At 45.7% G+C, this 26439-nt stretch overlaps 2 protein-coding genes across 4 annotated transcripts in view; one reads left to right on the forward strand and one right to left on the reverse strand.

Moving 5' to 3' along the window:
* The window catches only part of LOC118508473 (neural cell adhesion molecule 1), a 179682-nt gene that overhangs the window by 82302 nt on the left and 70941 nt on the right, over positions 1-26439 (reverse strand). The gene's annotated exons all lie outside the window — the stretch shown is intronic.
* LOC118508474 (APOBEC1 complementation factor-like) lies at positions 10470-11653 on the forward strand. Its single transcript, XM_036048287.1, has 3 exons — positions 10470-10581; positions 10660-11093; positions 11173-11653. The coding sequence occupies exons 2-3, from the start codon at positions 10668-10670 to the stop codon at positions 11317-11319; spliced, it is 573 nt and encodes a 190-aa protein (XP_035904180.1). The 5' UTR covers positions 10470-10581; positions 10660-10667; the 3' UTR covers positions 11320-11653.

Here is a 26439-nt window from a genome sequence, read left to right on the forward strand (position 1 = left end):
GAAACGGCACGGGAGAATGGAAAATAAAATAGAATTAGCACATTTGCCGGATAATCCCAGGATCATAAAATGGTAAGTGAAACAGTGCTCGGTGGCGCAGCAGGTCCTAGCGTTTTGCTTCTGGGCCATCGGTCACTGTCAATTAAAGGCAGCCCTTTGGGGTGGACAACGCTACCGCTACCGGCCATCTTGTACCGAAAGGATTTCGCTGCTAGGGCCAAAACGAAGAGCCTTCTCTCCACTGCTGGGCACGCTGGTAAAGAGAAATGATGACGCTGTGGAGACTTCTTGATTTCATTCATAATCAGTAGCTCAGATAAATTGTAGCAACTGGTCGGTGGTGCACTCGTGGTGAAAACTCGCCCAGCTCTGACAGTATTACGGCAAGCATAAAGCAATAATAGCGCTCTCCAGACCACCAGAGTGAAGTGCAGTTTCGCTTCGCGTGCACACTCGACAGTCGACTGCTGCCATTCACTATGCATAAACAATAAGGCTCGCGCTGGGAGTGCATTCATTAGGTTAAGAATTTCTTTCTCATTCGGAATGATTGACTATTATTATGATGCTGCCACGACGAAGAGGCTCCTTCAAACGTATAACGCGCTTCTCTTCCACGCGCTCTATCTAATCAAGACTACTTGAGGCAGCTTTTGAGTAGAGTCAAGTTTTACTTATCACACTAGTTGCATTGGACCTAAAGTGCACTGCTGCCGTAAAACGAGTTAGAAGAATCGAGCCTTTAGTTTTAGAAATGTACTTTTATAACTTTTGTATTAATAATTTTTAGAAACAATATTTTTTTTGAATTCAATAAGTAGCCTCCAGGTTGTTTTAAATGAATAAAAATGAATGAGAATAATTTACCTAAATGTTCGATAAATGATCTTTTCTTTAAGAACTTGCTTTTCCTTCACATCCTTCCTAACTGTGCTGAATGCGCATGAAAAATGGAACCGTACCTTGCCTTCCAAAAGGTCCGACCACGTTTCCTTCTATTCGTAAAAGGCAGACGCTCACGTCGTGTTATGACTTTTCACGCGAAACTTCCCGTGCGTATTCGTATGTGAGGTGAAGTGCACTGCTACCTTCAGTTTCGTTTTCCGAGGATTACCGAGTCGCTATTAGAGCACCTTTGCCAGCCCAGCCGAACCAACCACCAGGCGCCTCCATCGTACGCGACGGCTGCATGGCAAACGGACCGCGTATACAGTGCCGCGTCCGTTCGAACGCCGGGCGCACAAAGCGATTGTAAAATGGTGAACGGTTCCTTACAGATGTCACGAAAGCGGAAGGAACGGTGCCAAGTGTATAAGTAGGATGTGAACATATGGAGCAAAAGTATTAAGCTATTAAAATAATGCCAGCAGTCATTACGTGCCTGGACTGTAGTGCTTCCGTTTAAACGTGTGCCCATAAGTACCTGCTGGCGAAAACCTCTTTTCCCACCAGTCAACTGACTGTCTGATATAGACGGCGGCGAGAAGAGTTTTTTTTTATGAGCTTGGCCATGCTACCGATACACACAAGTTCACAATAGTACTCTTGCGCTAGAGAAAAGGGAGAAAAAAACGCTTCAAAGGCAAAAAAGGGCTTTTGTTTCTTTTATTCTTTTGATACTGACGCTGTGTTTTGCAGTGCATCAAGAACGGGCTTGTGCTTCACACATTCTGCCAGAAAATCGCATCAAGAAGCGAAGAATTTTCTACAGGAATATACCTCCTCAACTCCTTACTACCGATTATGACTAAATTTATTTAGAATAAATCATTCTCTTACTAGTATAGGGTTATAGAGAACCATACTATATCTTGTCTTGTAGATTGTTAATTGTATGTTAAGCCGATTAGATTCTGCAATTAAATACTTTACACCGCTAGGTTATCAGCCAAAACACAATTATCCATAATATAATGCTGGCGTTTAGCCATAATCATATTCGTTGAATATGATCATATTCGATAACATGAACCAGATACGTTACAATTAATAAACATCAAAACCGTTGCCTTAAAAGAGTTTTTAAATTGTTAACTGACATGTTAAAATCTATTAAATCGTCAAAATCATTGTATGTCCCTATCATTTGTGTAATTGGGTCGTTAGCGCTATGGTTTGTAGAAGAAAAATCCGGTCGTAATAGTTGTCGTGGTCTTAATTGTCTACCTGGAGCGAGGAAGTTAATTTTATCCAGAATAAACGGGGCGTCAATATTTCCGCTAATAGTCTTGTTAAGGAATATGCACTGTGCCGTCATTCTTCTATGTTCTAATGATTCGAGTCCAAATAGTAAACACCTTGTCCGGTAGTCTGGACAAGCGACATTACGAGACCAAGGTAATCAAAAAAATATTTTTTTTGTAAATTTGCGCTGAATGGCTTCTAATCTGACTATTCTATCTTGTTGGCGCGGGGACCAAACTATACTAGCAATTTCAATAATGGGACGAACTTGTTGTGATAGCAACAGATGTGCCATGCTATTTTCATCATTGCAAGGGCTGACAATAGCAACTGTCTTTTCTGACAGACTAGCAACTTCCCATCACGCGGATACATCTTAGTATCCTTTGACTGGTTCCCTTCGAGTCAACTGTCTAAAGCGTGCGCTAATCGGTCTAGCTTAATAAAACTATTTTTCTGTTGTTCTGGTGAACACATCCTTGTTATTTGTGCAAATTACTCTGCCCAACAGAACTAGGGAACAAAACAACGATTTTAAACAGAACGGATCTTTAAACTCTTTACAAACACGAATGACGACACCTGATACACGTAGGACTTTGGAAATCGTCAGGTCAAGATGATTCTGAAGCATAAGAGTCTGCTATCGAGGAGCACTCCGAGAACACGAACTTCATTACAACGAGGAACGGATCAGTCTGCTATTATAGTATAGTATTGTATAGTCATAAATCAGGGGCGTTCTTTTCTTCGAAAACGTGATGACGTCACATTTAGAAACATTAACATGCATTTGGTTCCTAGTACACCATACGCTGAATTTGTTTAAACTATTTTGTAACACTTCGCAGTCGGCTAACTTAGTAACAGGTACGTAGATTATTAGGTCATCGGCGTGTAGTGATTTGTATGCATCAGGCAGAAAAATCGCAATGTCATTAAAAAAAATAACGAACATTAGTGGTCCTAGAACGCTTCCTTGCGGTACTCCTGATGAGTTAGAAAATTCAGTAGAAAATGACGCTCCGATGTTTACTCTTCCAGATCTATTTGTTAGAAAGCTTTTAAACCATTGAACAAAATTCCTATGCACACCATATTTTGTTAATTTCGCCAGTAGAATCGTATGGTCGATTTTATCAACCAATACCATCAAGCGGATTGAGAGTAACTTTAACCCCCTCCATAAGCCTGGACTGTTGCCCTTTTCACGTGGAGGTTAAATTTCGCGCTGCACCAATCAAAACCACCTGGACGTAAATTTTCCTTTTGTCACATTAATTACATTCATCAAGCGCTAGCAAGTCACAGCTCTCCAGCCGCGCTACATCAGACCAGCAATCATGCCTATCAATCAGTCTAACAACTGTGCTCGTGTGAGTTACAAGACAGCAAGCGAATGTTTTGCCATTGTTGCAAACGTTTTAATGCGGGCATCATGTTACACACTCTATTGATTTGGATGCATCAATGCACGTAACACCGCGAAAAAAAGAGGTACGCTTTCTAGCGTGGTCGCGTGTGTTAATAAAAGGTAGCGGTGCTGATTGACCAGTGCCATCCTTAATCGGTGGCGTGTACATACCAGTACAACGTGTAGTTTGCCCCGTCCGCATACCTCCCCGAACGGAAACAAAACCCCATTCGTTAGTGGATGTCACACATCACGTAAGCCGTGTGCCTCCGTAAACCGATGACAGCAAGGGCACGCGGATCCATCGCCTGGTGCAGGTCAAAGCGCAATGCACAGACCGGCCAATTAAACTGGTAAAAGCGCAAACCAACTGCATCAGCGCAAACAACTGTGAGCATTTCATTTTTTGTGCAGACTAGGCAGCATAAAAACCAGATATGATTGATGTCAAACGGCGCCAAGGCAACCGGTGTCAATAAACCTAGCGAGCTACTACTACTAAAAACTGTTAATTTGTCGCCAAAAATCCTGCGAGCCTCAGTCCGCCCCGTTGGCCGCACGATACACCATGCAACTGTTTGTGTATGTTTAATTATAGTTTCATTTCCAGTTGTTTCCGAAAATCAATTACACCATCAAACAGTTTGCTCCCGTTTGTGATACGAGTGCAAACCCGGGGTGGATTTTTTTTTCATCCCCAGCACAGTTGCAAAATCCCACCCCCGGTTCGAATCCACCCTGTTTTGCACATCCGAATGCGATGCATGGGGTCCGAGTTGACCTAGGAATTGTGATCGAATCGAATGTCATTTAACATCACATTAGCGTACAGCAAACCGCCAATCTCCCACACCCGACCGGTGCCGGTTCGGGTTGTCGGATGGCAGCTTGCAGATGGCAACGCAGTACCACTGCACAATCAGAAGAATCGAGGCAAAGTCGGTCGAGCGATGGGGAAACTGCCAATTTTCTGCACTAATGCTCTTTTTCCCTGCCGCGGAACTTTCCGTGTGTCCCTCCCCGGTTCAACCGGGGTGGCATCTGTTTCGGCTGATGCCGTTATCAGCGTGTTTAATCGAATAGATTAAAATTCGTACGTGAATGCGAATATTGTTTACTGCCATGCGTTTGATGTCCGGGGTTCGGGGATGAGCTGCATTCGAAAATAGCACGCACACACACAGCAGGGTTATTTTGATTTTTCCAATAGTTTTTGAAACAAATCTAAATCTGTTTGAACATAATTATTTATATGCAGCTGAGATATCCTCACAGCACAGCACTGCCCTACACTGTCCACGCGTCGGTGCGTGTTCGTAGCGGAAATTGGATGCAGAGGGAAGGGATGGGTCGGCAGCAGGAAAATGTTAGTACGATGGTACGATTGACTAATATCCGTGATGCACCCGAAGAAGGTTTGTCTAGCACGTTGGCGGTATAATCGATATGCCTTCGGGGGAGGAAAAAACCCTCCAGTGCATGCAACTCATCATAATTTCCTGGCGATTCGTTTATACCGGTAGCGTACGAAGCATCGGCTGCTTCCGATGCAACCCGCATTGAACAGTGTTTCGACTTCAGTTCCACCACCATGCACCACGTGTTGCTAACATCTGAGCGTAATTGTATTGCAGTAGAAAACATGGAAAATGTGCAGCCGTACTGGCTGGTTCGGTGGTGGACACTGGGAAGCTGATGGTTGGTAGCGAAAGGATTACGAAACGAGCATCGTGTCAGATTGGTGGTTTTCCACCAATCCTACTACCAACCGTACCGGGAAAGTGTTTGGCGAAAGGGCACGCTCATAAACCATCCCCCAGGTGATGCATCCTCGCTGCCGTGTCCGTATCGATCTTATCCACCGTACGTGGGACCGTCGTTGGCCAGCAATTTATGACTTTTGCATTTGCTGCACCGTGAAACGGGACGTTTTTTGGGCACCGGCAAAATCATTTCGTAATTGCCAGTAACCCCGGCCAACGAGACACCGTGCAAAATGAACATTGAGATTTTCACGAACCGCAGCCAAGGTGCGCTAGGAAGATTTCCCGTGGCGGAGTGAAAAATTAACTCAACAAACTTTACACGCCTGCACTGTTTTGCAGGGAAAATTGTTAGTGTTGGATGAGATGCGAAAACAATACTAACTACCACTTTCCTCACTCACCCGCACACACACCTTCGCCATCATGGAGAGGTTATCATTAGGTAGGAACAACGGTACCGGTACCCCTTGGCACTTGTTCATTGGATTGGTTAGCTTTCGCAATGGGGGCTACACGCGGTACACGCTTGTTGTAATTGAGATTCCTGTAGGTTAGCAGACAGACAGGAAACAAGCATGCTGCATTGGTTGTTGTTGCGTGGCGAGATAATTATAATGCTAGTAATGAAATCTACCCTGAGCTGAATTGCGAAAGCCCAAACTATAGCTTTAAACAATGAATCAAAAACTAATTAATTTACACAAACATTGGGTGGTAAACACAGGCCATCAATATTGTTAAATTATTTATTATTTTAGCAACACATTCGTACAATTTAAGGAATGTTTATCAATTGCAAGAATGAAAAGCAATATTGGTACAAAATCCGATCTACCACCAACAAACGGACCTGTAATCAACAGGTTAATGAACATAAAATTAACGTAAACTTAACATAAAACACCGTAGCAAGAATTACGGTCTGATACAATTCCTAGTTCTTGTTACTAGACCAACTTACACTTTTATTCTATTTTGGGATCGCTCACGAAATTGCTTAAACGCGCTGCGTTGTATCTTTGTTGTAGATTTCCGTTACTCCTTTAGGTAAAGACGATTAATTAATTTTACCTTACTGGAAGGTAGCTTAAAGCTCCTAGCTCGATCCCACACCCTCAAACCTACATCTCTACCTTTCACATTGATATACAGTCATTTTAATTGAATCCTTAACCCGGTTGAAACCTTTGCCGCGATGGACCTGCCAGGCTTGCTGGAAGTCTACCGGTAGTTCTAATTTTCAACGAACCATAGTAAAAACGCCGGACCGTAATACTGGCGGCCGCGCACCACCGGGTGGGTACGATATCATCCGAAAACTAATGACCGCAATCAAACCGAACAAATGACGTTCATCTCCTCGCTAATTGTCGCCCAACCAGCGGTACGGACGGCATCTACACCGAAGCGAACCGGACCAACGGACTGAGTGAGAAGCACCTAATAGTTCCGACCGTGCCCATACGATCTCACCGGTCTACCTTTGCACGGGTAGGTTTAATCGAACCGGTGGCGACTACGGCCGAGACTCGGTATCCTTTCGGTTCGATTTATTTTTTCTTTACTTTCGCTCCCTTTTGCACTGTTTTTGGAAACCATCTGAATGAACTCACAATAGCCGTCGTATTCTCCAAACTCTTCTTATCTTTATTTTGCGCTCGGCCGGCTCTAACAAACCAAACGTCCCATCGGCCAGAACGGAAGCATCCATTACTTCAATTAAACGGTTCGTAAAGAGAACCCTGGCGAAGGAAATGAATATTTTGTCCGATAAGAAGCACGGGTCGAGTGTGCCACCCCACCTTGCTGCTGCTGCATGTGGGCAAAGGACCCCGGAGTTCTTCTCTGCAGCCCGAAATGTAAATTTTGTAGCATTTTTACGGGAATAATTATGAAAAGTCCGTTCGTCCGCCGAGCTGGCCACATCCGGGGGGTTGACTTTGTAAAATGTCGCTTTATCGGGGCAGGTTTCCAGCGGAACCCGAATCGGGGATCCTTTTTCATCCACAAATTAAACCGGTAAGCGTCCAAGAGACCCTCCACACTGCTCACTTGGCCGCAAAAGGGCTACCCTGCGGTAAGGGTTCAATCATTTTTCCGCATCATTGACATCGAAGCGAAAAACCTAGCAAAGGAGCAGCCAAGACAGAACACAGCCCGAAGACATCCGGAAGCAGCAAACAGGCGTACGTACTGCTTGCACTCGTCCGACCGGCGGATAATGGAGTAAGTTTCGTAAGCAACTTTCTCGAGTCCTCGAGGCGTCCCAGCTTGTCTCCAATTCAGCCATCATCCAGCTGCCCCACACACATAGCCGTTCCGGCGCACGGTATCGTTTCCATCTCCTGCTGGACCGGAAATAGCAAAAAAACAGAAACGGTTCCTGCACGTGGGAAACACCGAACACGAAAAGATGATGAAGACAATGATTACGGATAGGAGATTGGGGGATTGGGTATCAGTAGACGAAACTCGCTCCGGGTCACAATTTTGAGCTTATACTGCTCTATCCCCTTTACCGTGCACCCTCCTGCGCAACCCCGTCGTTTGGCTATCGAAAATTGCGCTAAAGTCTTCAAACCTGTGAGTGTCCTGTGGCGCAAACGAAGTACGTAATGCGGTGGGAAGGAGCGATGGATAAATATACCACGGATATGAAAGATGCCGCTTAAGTCTCTATTTCTGCTGCCAGCGCTTAGCGGCCTGGGGTTTGGAGGGCTGCGCGATGTAGCAAGGCCGTTGGGATGGTTTTTGGATCGTAAAGGTTTGAAACCATGAAACGGATATTTACCGATGAAGTTCTAATATCCTATTCTGTTTGGATTTTCTTAAAACGGACTTCCGCTATGGCGGTGGTTTGCTCTTCCCGGTAGCCAACACTCTGTAAACTGTTCACGAATCTTTCAGCCAGACAAAGAAGGTAGGGTAGGTAAAGAGAACGATGGTTGAAGGTTATGGCCTTAGGAACGACCGGTTTTGTTCTGCTAAAGTTACGCTTCAGTAACAAGTACATTTCCTTGCTGCTCCGCACACAAATGCTTCTAATAAATGAAATATGAAACCGTGCAGCTATGCTTGTTTATGTGAGGTTTCTTTTTACAAATAAAAGCCCTACAAAATATACATAAATAGAAGTATTTTAATACGAGTTTCCACACTTCAAAATCAGATACTGTTACACATACCCAGATACTCATAAACATTAGCCAGTTTGCTGGGTAACCCATCATTAAAGCCCCATGTATCCGACAGGAAGCGATTCTAATGTCCAGTTGAGCTGGTGTTTGATTTTGGTTTCAATTAGCGTAGCGAAACTAGGTCACAGATTCATCACTGTCGTGTGCATAGTTAAGCGATATCTACAAAGTTTAATCGGCCAGAATAGTGTGATTGAAAGCCCGCTGGCTCACGAGTAACCAGAAGAGCAAAACCAAACGATGAGCGGATCGCAACATATCTTGTAAGGAAAGTTCCCAACAATCGTAAGCCATATCCCTTTCATATGGTTTATCGCTCGCATCTCAAGGATGTTTCAACCAAAAACTTTTCTTCGATCGAACCTTAAACGCTGCGCTAAAGGAGAGGAGCGTTAAGCCACTGATTGTTCAATTATTCATTCATCGAAAACCGTTTTCAAAACCCACCTTAATCGTCTGACGCGCCAAGAGAAGGTCGACGAGCTGTTGAAATTAAACGTTTGCCATTACGTCGGACGATGATGGGGAGCAATGGGAGAAGGCTGGCCAGGCAAAGCGAGCCCTAGGCCGATGATGGGAACGTACAATATTGTAATTATTTCCCGTGTGATTTATCGATGCTAATTCAATAATAAATTAGGTCTAAATTATTGGACGCAGTCGAACTTATCCGTACCCGGGAGTCAGGCCCGGTGGTCATTGACTTCATGGGCCTGGGGTGAAGGAACTGGGGGTAGCCTTCGCTGCACGAAGCCCACCCGGTCACTGGAGACAATGTAATTGAAACAGTAAATTATCGGAAAAGCGAGCGTTATGTTCTGCACCATGGGCCGTGGTGCGTGAGTCAGAGGTGAAAGTGCGTTCGAGCGGACTTGCCAATGTTCAAAGCCTGGCCACCTGGTGAACAACGTCACACTGTGATAAAACATTTATTATGTAAAGCTCCAGTATTGTCTGGATCAACACTTGCCACAATTAAATGAAGGTCAGAAACTGCTGCAAAACATGCGAACCATTGTTTGCTGGAATTTTCTGCGAGTTTTTTTATCGATCATACGTTTGGCAAAACAATTGATAGGGTTGAATCTATTTTTGAAATTCTTCCTTGGCCTAACGACCGCTTTAGGTCATGCCTGCCATTTCTGACTGACTAGACTTATTGTTACCGCATAGTTGGATAGTCAGTCCTCACTATGGGGGAACAGCCTTGAACTTCGGTCCTGTCGTGTGAAGACCGGCGCCGCTGTCGCATCTACCAACGGGCCGCCATTTTTGAGGTTAGTGAGTATAGTTTAAAACTGTTTGTACCATACGCTAATTGGGGATAATTAATCCTGCATCACAAAAATAGTACATTCAAGGTCATCAAACAAGCTTCCACTTGTTTAAAGCAATGCGAGATTCAAGATAGCAACAACAGGCCATAGATGTCTTTGAAGCTTATTCTCTCAATCTGAGCTTGAATCACATTGACGCTTGTTTGATGAGCTGGAAAATATTGCAATTCTTAAAACGGCTTATAAACAATTGTTTAAACCGTTGCGAATAATCGTCCACACCACGAGCATGATTTTTCGTGAAACATGTTGAACAACTTGTAAGCTTGAAGTCAGTCGTCTTAATGCGGCGTAATGATTTCCGCATCCTCTTCTCCCACTGCACCTTCTATTTTTGACACGTGTGACTAGTGCGACACGCACTAATTTGCTGTTTTGTTTTTCTCGCCATCTCTCTCACGCTCCCTATACCTCGCATCTTCACTCTCTTTCTTCCTGCAACTCCTTCTCACTCGAGCTTTGTATCACGCTTGTGCGTGTGCGTGAAGCATGGAACTTAAGCAGCATACCGACGCTCGAATGCGTACGCACATCTAGCTGTGTGCGTGTAGTAGCATACGTATACATCCTGTAGCAAAACGAGTCAGGTACGCACACATTAACACAGCAGCAAGAAAATTCATGTGTCATCAGCATAACTTGAAAGGAAGCTGTTCGAAGTGCGTGACGTTTTGTAATCAGGAGTGAGTAATATTAAAATTTGTCTAATAAAACAGGGACGTAAGGCAAGCTAATTCGGCTTTATCCTTCCCCCAAAACAGTCGCAACAATGCCCGTAACTTGGCTCGACAACGTGTACATAGTGCATCACATCAATGGACAGTGCGTCATCGTGCTGAGCACTAAGGTGCGCGAGCTGCTGCCAGAGTTGGAAATCTATGTTCGGGGAATACCAAGAAACTTTGGACCGGACGAGTTGATTCCCGTGTTTTCGCGCGCCGGCCTAGTCCACTCGATTCGGCTCTTCATGGACTACAATCAAAGCAACAGAGGTTTCGCATACGTGAGCTACGTTAATTCCCTGGACATCGGAAACGCGATGCTAATGCTGAACGGGGTGCAGATTGCAGTGAACCATACATTACAGCTGCACCACTGCCGGGATCCTCGAACGTTCTTCATTTGCAACGTTACGAATCACTTTACGCGCCGGAAGATTTACCAAGCGGTATCCTATCTGATTCGTATGCGGGATGTAAGTATAACAGCCTTTCGGGAGTTAGTGATTTCTTAGTTTGATGAATCGTTTTTTGTTGTTGCTGTTTCATTTTCAGTTCCAATGTCAGCTATTTCAAGCCGGGGATGGGTACAAAGTACAGCTGACATTTAGATCGCATCCGGACTTCATCCGGGCTCATACTAAGCTGAACCGTGTGCGGCATGTATTCGGACCAAATTGTTTTCTCAAGGTTAATAATTAGTAGTAAGTGCTTAAACCATTTTACATTTCGACTCCATCGGATGGTTTTCATTTTAATATTTCATCGGGTAGATTCAAAGGGCAACTGCTTCACTACTACTGGAGCGTAGCGCTTGCCCATCTCTCTTTCTTTAATTTACCTTTATTAGTTCGTTTCGTTTTCCACACTTTTCAATCTTACTTCGAAGACTTAGCAAACAAGTAGAAGATAAAATTTTTATTATGAAAATATTCGCAATGTTGTAATACAACAGCGAGGATGTAATTCATTCCTATTCTTTGTTTTTTTTTCTTTCGAATAAACGTTTGCCCTCTTACACATGTGTACATTGAAATGACTTGGCTATAAAAGCATGATGGTGCAAACTCAACACACCAATTCCTTTACAAAACTACAGAGCCTTTACAACATAGTCCGGAGACCGCGAAACCTTTTCGGTCACCACCATCCTAACAGCCTAGTTAAAAATGTGTTGCGCGTCGCTACGCTTGCAGCTGAAGCCTACCAGCTGGTAGGTTTCCGTGGTTTCTGCGCCGTAAACATTCGGATTCAATTCGGTTAGTTAAACGCACAACAATTAACAACCGCTCGCGCCCAGGGAGCCCGAAACGGACATCCAATTTTCTCCGAAAACCATTTCGGGGCGGCATAAAAATAGAGACACGGGGACACCGGGGCAACACAAAAGTACGGCAAATAAATCGTGGTTAAAATTTATTGCGAAACATTAACGGCAGACCGTTCGCATTAGTTCCCATCACTGTACGGCGTACGAACGTGCCGGAAGCGGTCGCCCGGGAGCAGGCGGAATCGGTTGTATGTGTTTGCCGGACGCTTTTTGCATCATCCCGAGAAATTTTATTTCTGTAATGTTCACCAGCCCCAACGCAACAGTGGAAAGCTCGTTCGGTCCGCCTCTGGTCGAGTTGTTGCCGAGTTTTTTTTTTTTTGGGAAACGTTAATTTTTTGGGCCTCATAATTTTTTCACAGTGTTGCTTGCCACAAACCTGGGAAACAATTAGTCTTACATTTGTTTCGATAATTGAGTTTTCCTAGCGGGAAAGGATGAAAGCGATGCTAAGGGGTTTCTTGGGCTGCCAGCGATGAAGACGTTATGAAGGTACCGTGGGCCTTTCTTAATTCGGTTAATTCCTATTTCCATGTTACCCTTTTCAGTGCAACAAAAATAGCTTTGTTGACCAGCTTTTCCACTAGCTTCAATTTGCTATCGAGTGTAGTTTGCAATTAGTTTTATCCTCGCGAGAAATCATGCACTTAATCTGATACCCGCAATCATTGACCTTCAATGCCGTGTTCCTTTCGTAAGGGAGAAGTCCAGTCTTTTCGCCACCGGAAGCGATCATGATCTGAAGCTGGCAAAGCGTATGTGCTATCATCGTGATGACACCCATCGTGTCGGCGAATCAATACCGACCGATGCTGTTTGTTCATCATCAGGGCAGATGATGTTTGAAGATAAACAGTAAAAATAAACGGCACACTGACACACACACACAAGGCTGCTACTTCCCTACAGGTTTGAGGTCTACATTCAGGCCACGATGTCTGGCAACCATCGTCGCACGCTCAATGTTCACAGCGGACGAGCGTGCGGTATGATAAGCCGAAAAATATGATTTTATTTGCCTGCAATCGCTTTCACTCGGCTGTCAATTACATTCGGGGCACGGTGACATTTGGCATTCGGGTAGACCAATGTCACGGTCCTAGTCGGGATGGGTGTGTTTTTCCGCCTCCCGACTAGAGCGCCGGTGATGCGGTGTTGCTTGTTGTACACGGGAAGTTTTGATTTGTTCCTGCTTGTTGAGCGCAAACGGTGTGTCCATGAGAATATGATAATATGATGGAAAGATTCTAAACAGTTTGTCGAAGTGTGGAAATGCGGCTTTTTTAATATTTTTTGCTGCAATGAAGCATTTTTTCAAACCACGTCTTCTCCACCGTAGAAAAGCCGCTCGAATGATAACTGATCATTTTTTACCCAAAAGAAACAGCATTTTCCCCCCCATTCGGCAGGTATCAGAACGGTGTGTAATTCGTATGCAAACAGTACGTGATACAATTTACTACGCCTCCGCCCACGGTCGATCGGCAGGAAAGCGATGGAGCAATCTTCTACCATATTCTTGGGCACGTACCAGGGCGGCACTGTTCCCGGCGTACGTATGACCTCCGTCAAGAAGCTTCGGCCCAAATCTAGCCGACAAGCGTCTTTGCCAACATATCAACGGTGTGTAAGTGTGTGAATCGGAGAGTAAATCCGATGCCGAATCAGATTTCGATTTCCCATCGGTGTCGATAGCGCTGGCGCTGGAAACAAATTTTGCCTGCCGAGGTGTGGCAAGGAAGATGTTTGCCTTGATTTCCGATCTTCCTTCTTTTTTTTTTTTTGTTTGTGCCGCAGCCTTACACTTACCATCACGGGTGCTATCTGGGCGGGTCTGTGTCGGGTGCTCGTTTAGCGTATTTGAAGGTTGTTTGTGCTACTCATAATGGCAGCTAATGACTTGTTTGCCATGTTGTTCGTTTATACTATCAAAGCTCATCTGCGACAGCGGCAGCGAGCGAACGTGTTCGAAGGCTTAAGATACGTTACGGCGCGTGTGATATCGTTTTCCTTGCAGAACATGGGACAATCATTACTAGAGTAAGTGTTTTTTTTTTTAATTTTTAATCAAATGAATGAAATATTTGATGTCAAACGCAATGGCCTTACTTACTTCTTTACTTAAAAATTTACTGCATTTATCGCCACATCGGCCAGTAGTTATACACTCTGTCGCTAGCCTTTTGCTCAGATATCTCCGATTAAAATGTATCATTTAAGCCTGGCTATGCACTGCCAGTACGGTACCACAGCTCATGGTAAATAAAATTATCGAACCGTTGGAAGCTACCGACGACTCCCAGCCTGGTGTTGGAGGTTTACCAAATCAGGGAAACAACACCACATTATGCATTAAGAAGAACAAAAAAAAAGTGACAGGATTTGGTAGCGCAGACACGACCGTGCTTTTCGAGACGGCCACCGAAACTCGCCAGACCCATCCATCACCGGGCGCGGATCGGTCGATGGTGGTAAAAGAAAATTATGCAAATGGTGCCACGCGAGCACTTGTCAAGATGATTTTAATTTCGCCATCGCCATTTCCCGCCGTGCTCCCCGCGCACATTAGGACCAACCGTCCCGGCCGGTTGTTGTCATTTGCAGGATGATTCTATCGTGCGGGCAATCTTTGCTTCCTCCATCACTGTTGGGATGCTCCGTTTTTTGACGACCGGCCAGAGCACAGTCGGCAGCAGGACGGAAGACATCAAAAAACCGCCAAAACATCAATAATGCATTACGTGAGAGCTATTATAGCGGGCTACCGGAGGCACGCTTTCATCCCCGGGCATTCAACGGCACGGGGGTAAAGCTTTTTCATATTCTTCATCATCATTATCAACACCGTCGCCGTGGTTGGATGCCTACGAGTGTTGGCGCTGGCTGGCGGTGGCTGTCGCCCGAACTTGTAATGAGCGACTTTAAGTGGATCGTAACCCGTTGAAAAGAACAGCCGCCGAACGGCTTGCTGTAAGTTTGCAGAATTGAAAGCGGGTTGCCGCTGTGAGGTGAGAAATTTGTTGTTTAATTAAATATCGGTACAGAGCGCTCCTTACATTACGACTATCTGTTTAATTCCAGGGAAAACAAAGCTCAGAGTTTTCATTAATGCTCTGTCACACGCACTCCATTGATAATAGTTAGTTAAAAGAACGAACTGTCTCTCGATGCCATCAAATTGATGCTTCATCCTATTTCGACTTTCGAAAGTCGTAAAATCCAACCAAGTGTCCCAATCATACAGCGTGAATGTGTTAACCTGCTCCCGATGTACGTGATACTAAAATTGATCCATTAAATTGTTCACGGATGGACACGCAATTGGTTTGCAGACACAACTAAGTTAGAGGCCCATCACAGCGGGTCAGCACTTCCGTACAGACCCGCCATACTATTACGGTACCACCGTCCGGAAGTTGCTTATTACTATGCACGGCTTTACGCTCGCTAATGCTAATCAAATTGTGCTTTCCAGCCACGTGGCCCACCTCTGCGGGACGGGTTGCGCATTCGTGCGTCTGCACCGAATTACCACCGGATGCTGCAAACTAGTATGACGAATTGACGGTTGGTTGCGATGGCATCGTTGGTTGGTCCCACCGGACAAAACTAACCCAGCAACAGCATTATGCTCCCAAAGCAGACATCACCATCAAACAAACTTCGCACTATTGTTTTGGCTTTTTGTCTGCCCCCTTTTTCGCACTGCTGATGCAACAACGCTGGCCGCTGGTTGGTAAAGGAAAACTGTGCGGCAAATGTACATTTTAATCAATAATTTAAACTACACAACCATCAACGTGTGGCAGTTAATATTGAATGAAATTACCAACATCGTTTTCTGGGATCCTGCGCCTCGTGACGCACAAGCACACACACACACACACGAACGTGTGGCGGCTCAGCAGCAGCAACAACTGCACCCGGGAAGCTCATTAAAGTGGTGAGTTATTTGGTGCAGTTTATTCGAAATCATGCTCGCTTGGAGCATTTCAAACTGGGCGCATCATGCACCGTGGGGAACCGTGGGCGATTCGCATTCGATGGTGCAGATGAAGCTGCATTGAAGTACCGCTTGGGAAGTTTCGATGCACCGGACATTATAACCCCTACGCAAATGAGTGCTGATCAAGTCGTCGACTGCAAGAAGTGTTGGACGTTGGTTAAAGCCGTCACAATAAAGCATCTTTTTAAGGCATCGGTTTTTAAAACTTTTTAGCAAATATTTGACCACCGTTCTAGCTCGTTGCACTTCCCACTAAGTGTTTACTGATTTCGCACTTCAAATTACTATTCTGCACCATCGTCTGTGACGAAAAAAAAAACACAACATATTTGCGTTCAAAAATGAGATATCATCATCCAAAAGAATAAAGTTTCCCCATTACAGCAAAACCTTAAAACTCCCACCCGGTGCGCACCAACAAACAAACAAACGGGAACCAGCGCTGCTCGGGAGAAACAAGAGCCCACACTTAAATTTCAATTACAACGCCAACTCTCGACAACACACTTTTGCCATCAACTCCCAGCGGGCGGCAGTCAGTCGAGGTCGCTTTTTGTGGACGGTCGCGAAATATTTGTCCACGGCACAGCAGATCCAGCCATCCCCAGTGGAGAGCGAGAGGTGAAGAAAAAAAAAAACAAACAACCCCGTAAAGCCAGCCCCTCTTGCCAGGAAGCGCCAATTTGGAAAATTAAAAATTCAACTGCAAACCATATTCATCCATTTAATGCTAGCGCGCGCACACACAAACACCAAAAGCTACGTGTGAAGAGAGTTTCCATTAGTTGTGCGCGAGTTGATCATTCCCTTGTTTTTTGTTTTGTTTTGCTTGTGTATCATCCCCGTTCGCGTTCGGTGCAGGAGGCTCGGAGGCTCGTAAAAACGCTTCCCAGCCCGAAATTACAACAACATCCGCGCGGTCGTAGCGTTTGGCCCACGGCCGGTCGGGGATGCCTCCCATCAGAATGGAACGAAATTATACAAAACAACAATAGTAAAATGAGCGCTCAACAAAAGCGAAAACAAAGGCCACCATCGAACAAAAAAGCATAAAACAACGCAAATGAACGTGTAGACAAGAAAGGGCATATCGGCATCCGCAGACGCCTCACGCTTCCACGTGGCCCGTGGACCGATGAGATGCGGTGAGCGGGGTAAAACGGTGCGGAGGGGGGGGGGGGTGTAGAAAGTAGAACGCGAACCGTCAACATGACATTATCAGTTGCAGGTGGGGTAATGTAAGGAGAAGGCCGGCCGGTCCGGTGTACGATTTCGATATGTTTCATCGAGTTGGGCTGTTCCGCCGTGCCTCCGGTGACCTCCGGTTTGCCGTTGACAACTGCTTTTTCTTATCCGTTAATGCGAAATTCATCTGTTCGGTTGGTGCATTCCTGCCGGCAAGTTTTGCACCCTCGCGACCAGAAGCACCCGCTGAAAGCGCGTATGGGTGTTTGGTGGGGTGAAAAAAAAGAGCTGTAAAATAGTCCAACGCTGGAAACAACAATCACATATGAAAACTCGTTTACACCTTCAACCACCTTCGCACTGGCCAACAATCGAGAGCAATATCCTGCCGCGCAATAACGGATAAGTGATATTTCATCAAGATGGAGAGCGAGCGCCGTATGCTAGCGCGTACATTGGGATGTCGAAACCGGGTTGAAATTGAATGTATTTTTTAATTTTCATTTCAATTAAATTATATCATCCCCGCCCCGCCCCCCTCCGTGTTTTCATCCCTCGGGAAAACGCGGCTGGAAGGATCAGTTATGATAACCCAACCCGTTCGGAGGGTACGATCACACAAAACGATCGTTTGTACACGCACATTTGCATCCTCGTGCTGGGGGTGCGAAACTGTCCGAACCAGCACAGCACAGGCGGAATTGAACACCGAGTCGGTCGGGGATTCGGTGATTGCGAATCCTGCACGAGCACGGTTCGTTATCCTGCGGTTGAACGTACGCGTTGGTGTGCATTTTTGAGGTTATGTTTAATTATATTTTAAATGACAGTGTGCACACACACACAACACACCAACGCGTACGCAAGAACGATGCTAGGTCGGGGCGGAATATTTCTCTACATTCCATCGGATTGCTTGTCGGGTTTCTGTATCGGGTGGCTCTGCGCTCACCCTAAACACAGCCACCAGAGCCAGAGAGGACGTGGGCAAGGGGAGTAGTTGCGCTGTTGAAATCATAACGATTATGCTCAACCAAGAAAGGAGCTGGTTCTCGCGCTGGGAGGTTCCCGTGCAGTTCGACGTTGGTGGTGCGAACGCACGACAGCACGCCGAAAGGGTCGCTCCGTTTTTTTCTTCTCTTTTCTGTGGTTGTGATTTGATGATATTGAAATTTGCAAACGCTCCTCAACATTCAAGTGCACATTATTATGAAATCAGAAGGGATTTTGCTAACGCCCCGGAGGGTGGCGACCGGTGGGAGCGTGGTTTTGGTGAGTTGGCTGTCTGTAATTTGCATATAAATATCATTTCTCCCCCCAATTTCCGTGGGTGGCTTGCAGTTCTGCCGGAAGTCGGGAAAAAGAGGAATGATATTTCTGTCTCCCCTTCTTTTTTTTTTGGTTGGGGCATCGATGGCTTAACGAAGGTAGATATGGCAGCAACACGCAACACCGAACACGCGGAACACATGTCGGAGGTGATTAGAATTTCGCAAGAATGTGTCACTTTGCATTCGGACGACTAATCGGTGCTCACATTGAACAAGGGCACAGTGATGTTCAATGGTTAGTATTTGTGGGTGCTAATCGATATGTGAAAGCCTAATGAGGAACAGGATCTTGTAAGTATTGTTGTGGGTTCTAAAACTATAGGAGAACTCACAAAACTGCCATGATGCATCGATAGCCGACAATTGCGGCGTTCTCTGACGCTGCTGAGGCTGTGTCCTTTAAACAAGTAAGATGCATACATGATTGTAATATAGTAAAATTTTCATCCGATTTTGATCCGATTTGAAGGGGCGGTCCCGTGGACGAGGCGGTAACGGCGCCGGTCTTCACACACCAGGAACGTGGTTCAAATCCCATCAAGACCGTCTCCCCGTACGTAGAGAGCTGACTACTTTACTACGGGTAAAATCTAGTCACAAAAAGCCAGAAATGGCAGGCCAAGACCCCTCGAGGTTGTATAGTGCCAAGGAAGGAAGAATAGTTTGATCTTTCATTTTAAGTTCTTCATTGGAATATATCCACTCTCAAAGGTAATCTTATCAAGAATACTATTCATATATCTCGTCTTCATAATTCACACATAAACCTTCTTCATAGCTTCATTCCGTACCCTGCAAAGCACTGCAAACATTTGAATCAATATTTTTAAATCTCAACCAGCAGCTTTAAGTCCGTCCTGCAGCAGCACTCCCCAGTCAACTCTCGCAGCAGCTTTAAGTTGCCCGCTGCCCCAAAAAAGCCTTTCTCACGACCGTATCAATCCGCCAGACTTCATCAAAACGACTGCTTTGCACGCATAACCAAGCAGATAAAATCAGATACGGGCCTAGCTGGGCCTACATTCGCCACTCGCCGTACGATGGCCCTCCCGAAACTATAAAATCCCCTATTCCCGGCGTGACAATTTTCAGATAAAATTCTGCACTACCCGCGCTTTGCCTTATCAGGCTACGCCAACCGAGGGACGACTTTCTTTCTTTGTCGAGAAAGTCATTCTTGCCCTTGTACGACAGCCCGGGGGCAAACACAAAGTCCAAGTGTGATCGGAGTGTGGGAGAAAAATCAAAATGACAAATTGGCGCGAGCGTGAACATATTTTCCCCCGTACTCTGCGTGTTCGGAGAAAAGCTAAAGGTCTTGGAAAAAAAAGTCGTATACACCCACCAGCACCGCCTCCGCTTTCGTCAGATGCAAATCCAGCGAACGGTTTCGTGTGCTTAGCGGACACAGGCAAGCGGAAATGAACGAGCCAACCGTCACGAGTGCCCGGAACGGAAAGATTTTTATTTCATTTGAATTTTTATTACACCCGGCCCGGTTTCCCCCGGGTATGGTTGCTGGTGGGACGAGGAAAACAAAAAACAAGTCGAGTCTTACACAAACGAACGAGCAAAACATAATCTAACGAATCCCACCCACCCGTCTAAATCGTATCGGCGTCTTCCGGTTGGGCTCTGTCCGAACCAGTGAGGTGGCCAAACTCAACCAAACCAGCGAGGACAGGCTATTTTCATTACAATCCAAAACGGGGTGTGCAGCGTTCCGTTCCGTGCGGTTCCGAAACGGGTAAATGAAATTACTACTGAGACCAAGAATTGAGCCCGGACTGCCGCCCGAGCACGGACGTCAAAATTACCCTTCGCTCGCGCGGGACTACCGCTAGTAAGATTGCAATTGTGTGCGGAACTGCAAGCAGTAAGATGATGGGAGCACACAACAGCACACAGCAAAACAGAAAAATGGGGCCAAAGTAAAAATAAATTCCCATCCGTTGGCAGGCGACGAAAAAACAAAACGAAACAAAACCAACAACCAAGCAAGCGAGTGAGATGCTCACAAGAAATGGAATGTTTATAGCGCGTACTGGCAATGGGCTTCCCTTTTTTTTGTTGTCATAAGTTGTCTGCCGTCCATGGTCGAACGTACACTCGTACCTTCTGGGCGAGCTTCTCATTTTCCTATGACTTTTCTTACGCCCCCCCCCCCCCCAACTACTGACGGCGGTTCCTCGGCGATGGGGTCCCCAACAAGGGGTTTGCATTCTTTCTGATTTCTTTAGAGAATTTGCGCTAATATTTGCATTATGTTTCACCTCTGTTTGTTCAGTTTTTCTTTCGCTACCGTTATTTCTACGACCGAGCGCGGGTCGAAGCGCTTCATTCTGGGCCATTTTTTAAAGCGGGATGCATTTTTGTTATTGTTGTTTATATCCTGTTCTCGGAAAGCGGCCCTAGTTTGGCCAATATTATAATGGAAATTAAATGCGTTAATGCATCACTACTCTCTCTCTGTTTATGTTGAACGGAAAACAATCAACTGGGGAGCTACGCGAAAGTAACATTCATTCCGGGGTTTTCCCCGGTTTCGCATAACTCCCAGTTTGCAAATCCTCAATATGGTGTTATAAGGTTTAGCTGACGTCCACCAAAAGCACCAGCACGATCAAAATCGATCTCGTGCAAATGCTGACTCAGCGAGCTTTCGGTGAATTGCTCGTCCCGTTCCTTGCCTCGCGAGTGCATTTGTTTTCCTTGGTCAAAAGCAGCTTAACGGTTCTTTCGCTTCACTCTCAACGCGGGCGTCAATGAAAACCCAGATCGGGGGCCAGCACTGCAAGCGAAGCAAATCCAATCAACCGTCAGATAAGTCCTTCGACACACTCACCCCTTCACCGGTAAAGCGTCCGTTTGGTCAGTGTGCCAGACGCGCTTGGACGTCTTCTCGGCAGGCAGGACGAACCTTGCCGAAGTCGGGAGCTGCTACCGATGAACACTGAACGTGCAGGATGCAATGATTGCAAGATGCATAAATAAGCATAAGCTTCTGGTAGGGATTGGCCTTCTTGGAGACTTTGATGATTGCACGGACGAGCGTGGACGATGTGATGTTTGCGTTTGGTGCGTTCGCCATTCGCATCGTGCAGTTCGTCCACGAATTGTTATGATTATTACCCCATCACTATCGTTTGCAATCGTCGATTTGGATTTCTCTGCTACCTCCGTTGCAAGTTCGGTTCGAAAGCTGTTTGGCTTGCTTTTCTAATAAAAGCTATGGACTACTGAATATTGATGGCAGTGAACGCTTCTTACACCGCGCACGCGTACAACGGCAAAAGGGGACAAGCAAATGGGGGAAAAGATCGTTTTTTTGGAGGAAAAAGATCTTCTACAGTGCATACGATATAAGTTTGCAGGAATGCACTGCTCTTACCCGAACGAGCAGAACGAGAAAGCATTCAGGGTTTTTGTTCGTAATAGCTTTAAAATTAAATTAGAATACAGAAAGTACAGTAAAACCGAGCGCTCGTACATGATTGGGTCGATGCTCGGCTTCGCTAACAGCAAACACTACAACCCAAACTCATTATGAACTCAAACCAAACGCCGGTCCGTGCAAAACAAACGGGACGCCGACGGCAAACGAACCAGTAACACATCCTGCCAGGAACGGAGTGAAATAGGAACATGGCAAAAAGAGCAACAAAAAAAACCTTTTTTCATTTCCTTAGCTACTGATGGTATTTTTTATAGCTTCCTATCTTGGTTTCTTTTAACGGGGGACCACAAAAAAAAAACGAAAACGATAAGTTCGACCATGGCTTGCCACATCGTCCGACGATGACGGGCGCCTCCTCACGATGACGACTACCGGACGAGATGGTGTTATGCTGTGCATGTGTCAGCAGTCCTTACCGAAGTTCAATATTCAAAGCATCTCCGAAACGCATCGTATCGTCGGACCGTTCGATGAGCAGCAGCAGCAGCAAAGAAGTGATTTTCAAATGTCCGATGCTGCATGGGGCGCCAGTAAAATATCCTTTGCCACTGTGCCGGAAATGTGCTGTTTCGTTTCCCTATTGCTTAAGTTCCATCGACCCGGTCTCGCAACCCAGTTCCCTCGCCCCAACTGAAGCATCGGTCGACGGTGACGCTCCCAGCAATCCTTCTAGCTGATGAAGTATGTACGTCTTTTGCGGTTCTTTGACATTCGGAAACGGTCACCTTTCCCACAACCGATGCTGGAAGTTTGTTTAGCTTTCTCCAGGCTTGACCTCAAAAGCATGACGGTTGCATAAGGACTGCTAGGCGAAACGGTACCGGGCAGATCAAATAAAAACTGAACTACATAGATTACGCCAGACTTGATAGCGGCCGTCCCGATCGTTCGACGATTTTGAAGAGAAATCAGTGTGTTACGGATTCGATTATCCGTTCGGCAGGAATTGGGATGCTTGCATTTGTGACAGTGGTCGGATATATGTCGCATTTCTGAATTCATGTCAATCCTGTCAGGATCTCTGGTCCGGGATCCTAGTGGGCGGGAGGAAAAATGTTAGGGTTAGCTTTAAAAGCGGCACCACTAATTGCAGCTCTCGGGTCGGTGCTTGTTATCCAACACCAATGACATAGTTTCATTGGCCGACCCGATGAACGATATCAAGCGCGTTGCATAGCTAAGTAGGCGATGCGCAGTTTTTTGTCCCATAATTTGATGCTATTCATGTCAGTCGGATCCTTTTCGTGGGTTGTTTAAAAAAAATGCAACATTTTATAATTATACACCGCAACTGATGTTGTAGAAAGTGCCAACAAGTATAGACCGCCCATCGACGAAAACAACCTTGGATGCACTGCCTTCGACCACACTTCAATACCGGGCTAAACAAACTACTAATGGAGCACGAAGAACACAAATGAACCTAACCTGTACGCCGGCAAGCATGATTAACTGCATATTTAAATTGCTAGCAATAGGCGAACCGTCTGGCATTTTCATGTTTATTCGCTTTTTCTTCCCAAATGACCGAAGATTACGGCCATCTGCATTGTGATACACTTCCGATCCATCTCCGTTTCTCATCCCGGTCGTTGAGAAGCCGTCTCGTGAAACAGTCTGCTCACGATGCCTGGCGTGCGGAGTAAAATGGGATCATTTTTCATCAAAAAAGCGAACAACTCAGCAAGTAGGGGTCGGGGCCCGCAAGAAGCGGATCTCGAATCGCACGGAAAAGAATATCACCGACAGTGTTGCCGAAGACGGGTGCCAGCTTCCAGCGGTGACAACACTTTACCCCCACCCGTCCTGCTATCGGTAAGGTGCGGGACAAGATGTACAGGTTTCTACCGGGTCCCGGTGTTCGCTTTTTGGGATGATGTTGCTGAAAGTATGGTATATCCCTGTCTCGGGCACACACACAGTACCGGCAGGGATACCGGTAGTTCATGCTTCGTTCTGGAAGCTTAGCACACACACACACACAAGCTGGATGGGCAACGACGGGTGGCTATTTTTCATGCTGCAGCTTTTCCAGCACGGCAGCATCATTCATCTCACCTCATCACCGCGCTACCCGTGTGGGTTTAGGTCGTCGCTTCGCCGTGTCGCCGCTTTTGAAGTGTCAATGTTTTCCTTAGCGAAGACAATTGTTTCCTATTTTCATCCATGCTTTTTATCATGAAGCTCGTGGTGCTGTTCGCGAGCGAGGAACGCTGGGCGGTTGGCAGTGTGTCTTCGTGGTCGCGCGAGCTTCAGGCACAAGATTGATGAGATGCTATCGGAATGAAATTGAATAAAACTGTCCCTTGGTGGGGCGGTGTCGGGGGAGGTGGAAATTGCTCAGCCGAGGTTAGTGGGCGGACAGGTTAGCAAATAAACTGCCGCGACACGGAACTACCGGAGGGGGGGGGGGGGGGGCGGTACATACATACAGCCGGGAGCGCATGCGATGCGCCAGTCAGATGGGGGAGGTTAGAACCTACCGCAGCTCGACACACGGTTGGTATGGCTTTGGTAGTGGTGTTAGTTTTTGGAGTTTATTTGCCAGAATTAACACTGAGACACGGGTAAACACATATTTCGATTGCCTTATGTGATGCCATCATGTACACCAGGCGTGCTAGTTGTAGTGCGCGGTGGAGAGTAACGCAATCGCATACCTATAGACAATCATCGATACGCAAAGTTTGCGCTGCGTGGTATATTTGCGTGGAAAATCGATTAATAAATTGTTTCTATTTGTCTGTGCGATACTATTTGCTGTATGATTCATTGCCATTGAACGGCGCTGCCAACCCAACAATTATAGGTTAAAATCTGTTTAAAGATTGCCATTGGATGGCAGAGCAAAATACATGGCAAAATATTATGAAAATGAAAAACATTTTGGCAATGGTTAAACAAGCCAACGGTAATGGAACAATTGAGGTGAAATATAAAAGCTATGCACGACTATAGCCGCTTGAAGCCGTTCATAGTGCCTTGTAACAATGATGATAAATGTTATTAGTAAAACCTGTCTATCAGCGGCAGCAGTTTGGTCGACCAGGGTAATTAGTGAATCGGGGAGAAAAACTTTCCATTCCCACCCCAGCCGCAGTACGCAAAAATTATAATTATGATATTAAAAGACATCAATTAACCACATCCGATTCACCTGCCACTGTAAGCAGTGTGAAAAAGGTGATGCAGGCTATTATTATTCGGGGGCGGAGGATATCGATCGGAGGCGGGCGGTGTGCAGTGAAAACAATCAGACATGAAATTAGATGATCGTATCGAGCAACACACCCGTGCGAGGTGTGCGGGGTACCAACCATTTACAAACATGCCTACACACAACCAGCGCTCAAATCACCCAAAACCACCGAAGGCTAATGCGTGCATGTGGGGATAAACTGGAAATTGTGCAGTGAAAAACACGCATCCAAAAAAAGAAAAACGAAACTCATTACAATGACGCATCATTTTGGGGCGTATTGTACCTCTCACGTACCAGCAGTGTTACAGCCACCGCGGGTCACCATTTATTGTTTATCATTCTTCAATTTCAATTAAAATTGCAGCTAATTATTTGCGGCTTAATTATTTCCCCGTTGAATGGCAGTTGCCAAACATTGCGAACAAGAGGGTGAGGTGGGTCCGGCCAGCTCCAACGGTCTAGTTCCGGCAACCGTGTGTGTGTGTGGTAGATTTTTATAGAAACCAAAATCGTTTTTTTTCTCTCTCCTTCCTAACCACAACCATCCCTAGGACTAGACTGATCACAGCCCACATTAATATTGCATAATTGCCTCCGCTCGATGGCCGCTCGATGGCACCAAAATCGCTACCGAATGCAAATGCTATTTAATATTAATTTTATCTACCGTCGCTCACATTGACATATCGCAAATTAAAGATTAATGCAACCAATCTCTACCCCCCCCCCCCCCACAACCCACGGGGCTGGATGCTGCTGTGCGCGTGTAGGTGCATCGGTTGATGCGTTGGGCCTTTTTATTCAAATGTCTGCGTGCGTATCGCGGGCGTGTGCTTTGTTGTACGTGGAAGCCACAAACAATATGTTCGGTTTGGGGTGGTATTCGCTTTCAATCATATCAGTGTTACTGTGGTTGCAGCTAAAAACGCTAGATTGATGATTAAAGTCATGTTTGAAACGGCAACCACCAGGTATTATGGCTTTTAATGTGTTTTACTGTTGTGAACGTCGAGCTGCAAGCTAAATTTATTGATGATTTTTTTTTGTTGTTCGCTGTGCAGGTTAACTACTAATCAGAAGTTTTAAGTGCAGTTTACCACTCGCATTTTTATTGTGTAAATATTGATCGATAAATTTTTAGAGCAATAAAAAGGCGGAAACTGATGAATAGCAAGAGTGATTTGACCCTGCTAAGCGTTGTTAAGCAGCGCGAAACTATTCCACGAACATTTTAAACTATCAATTCTGCACTTCCGTCAAAGCCTTTTGGAATTGTGGACGCCATTTAAAAACTAGCCACAATCATGCTAA

This window comes from Anopheles stephensi, chromosome 2, assembly GCF_013141755.1.
Source record: "Anopheles stephensi strain Indian chromosome 2, UCI_ANSTEP_V1.0, whole genome shotgun sequence".
NCBI lineage: Eukaryota > Metazoa > Arthropoda > Insecta > Diptera > Culicidae > Anopheles > Anopheles stephensi.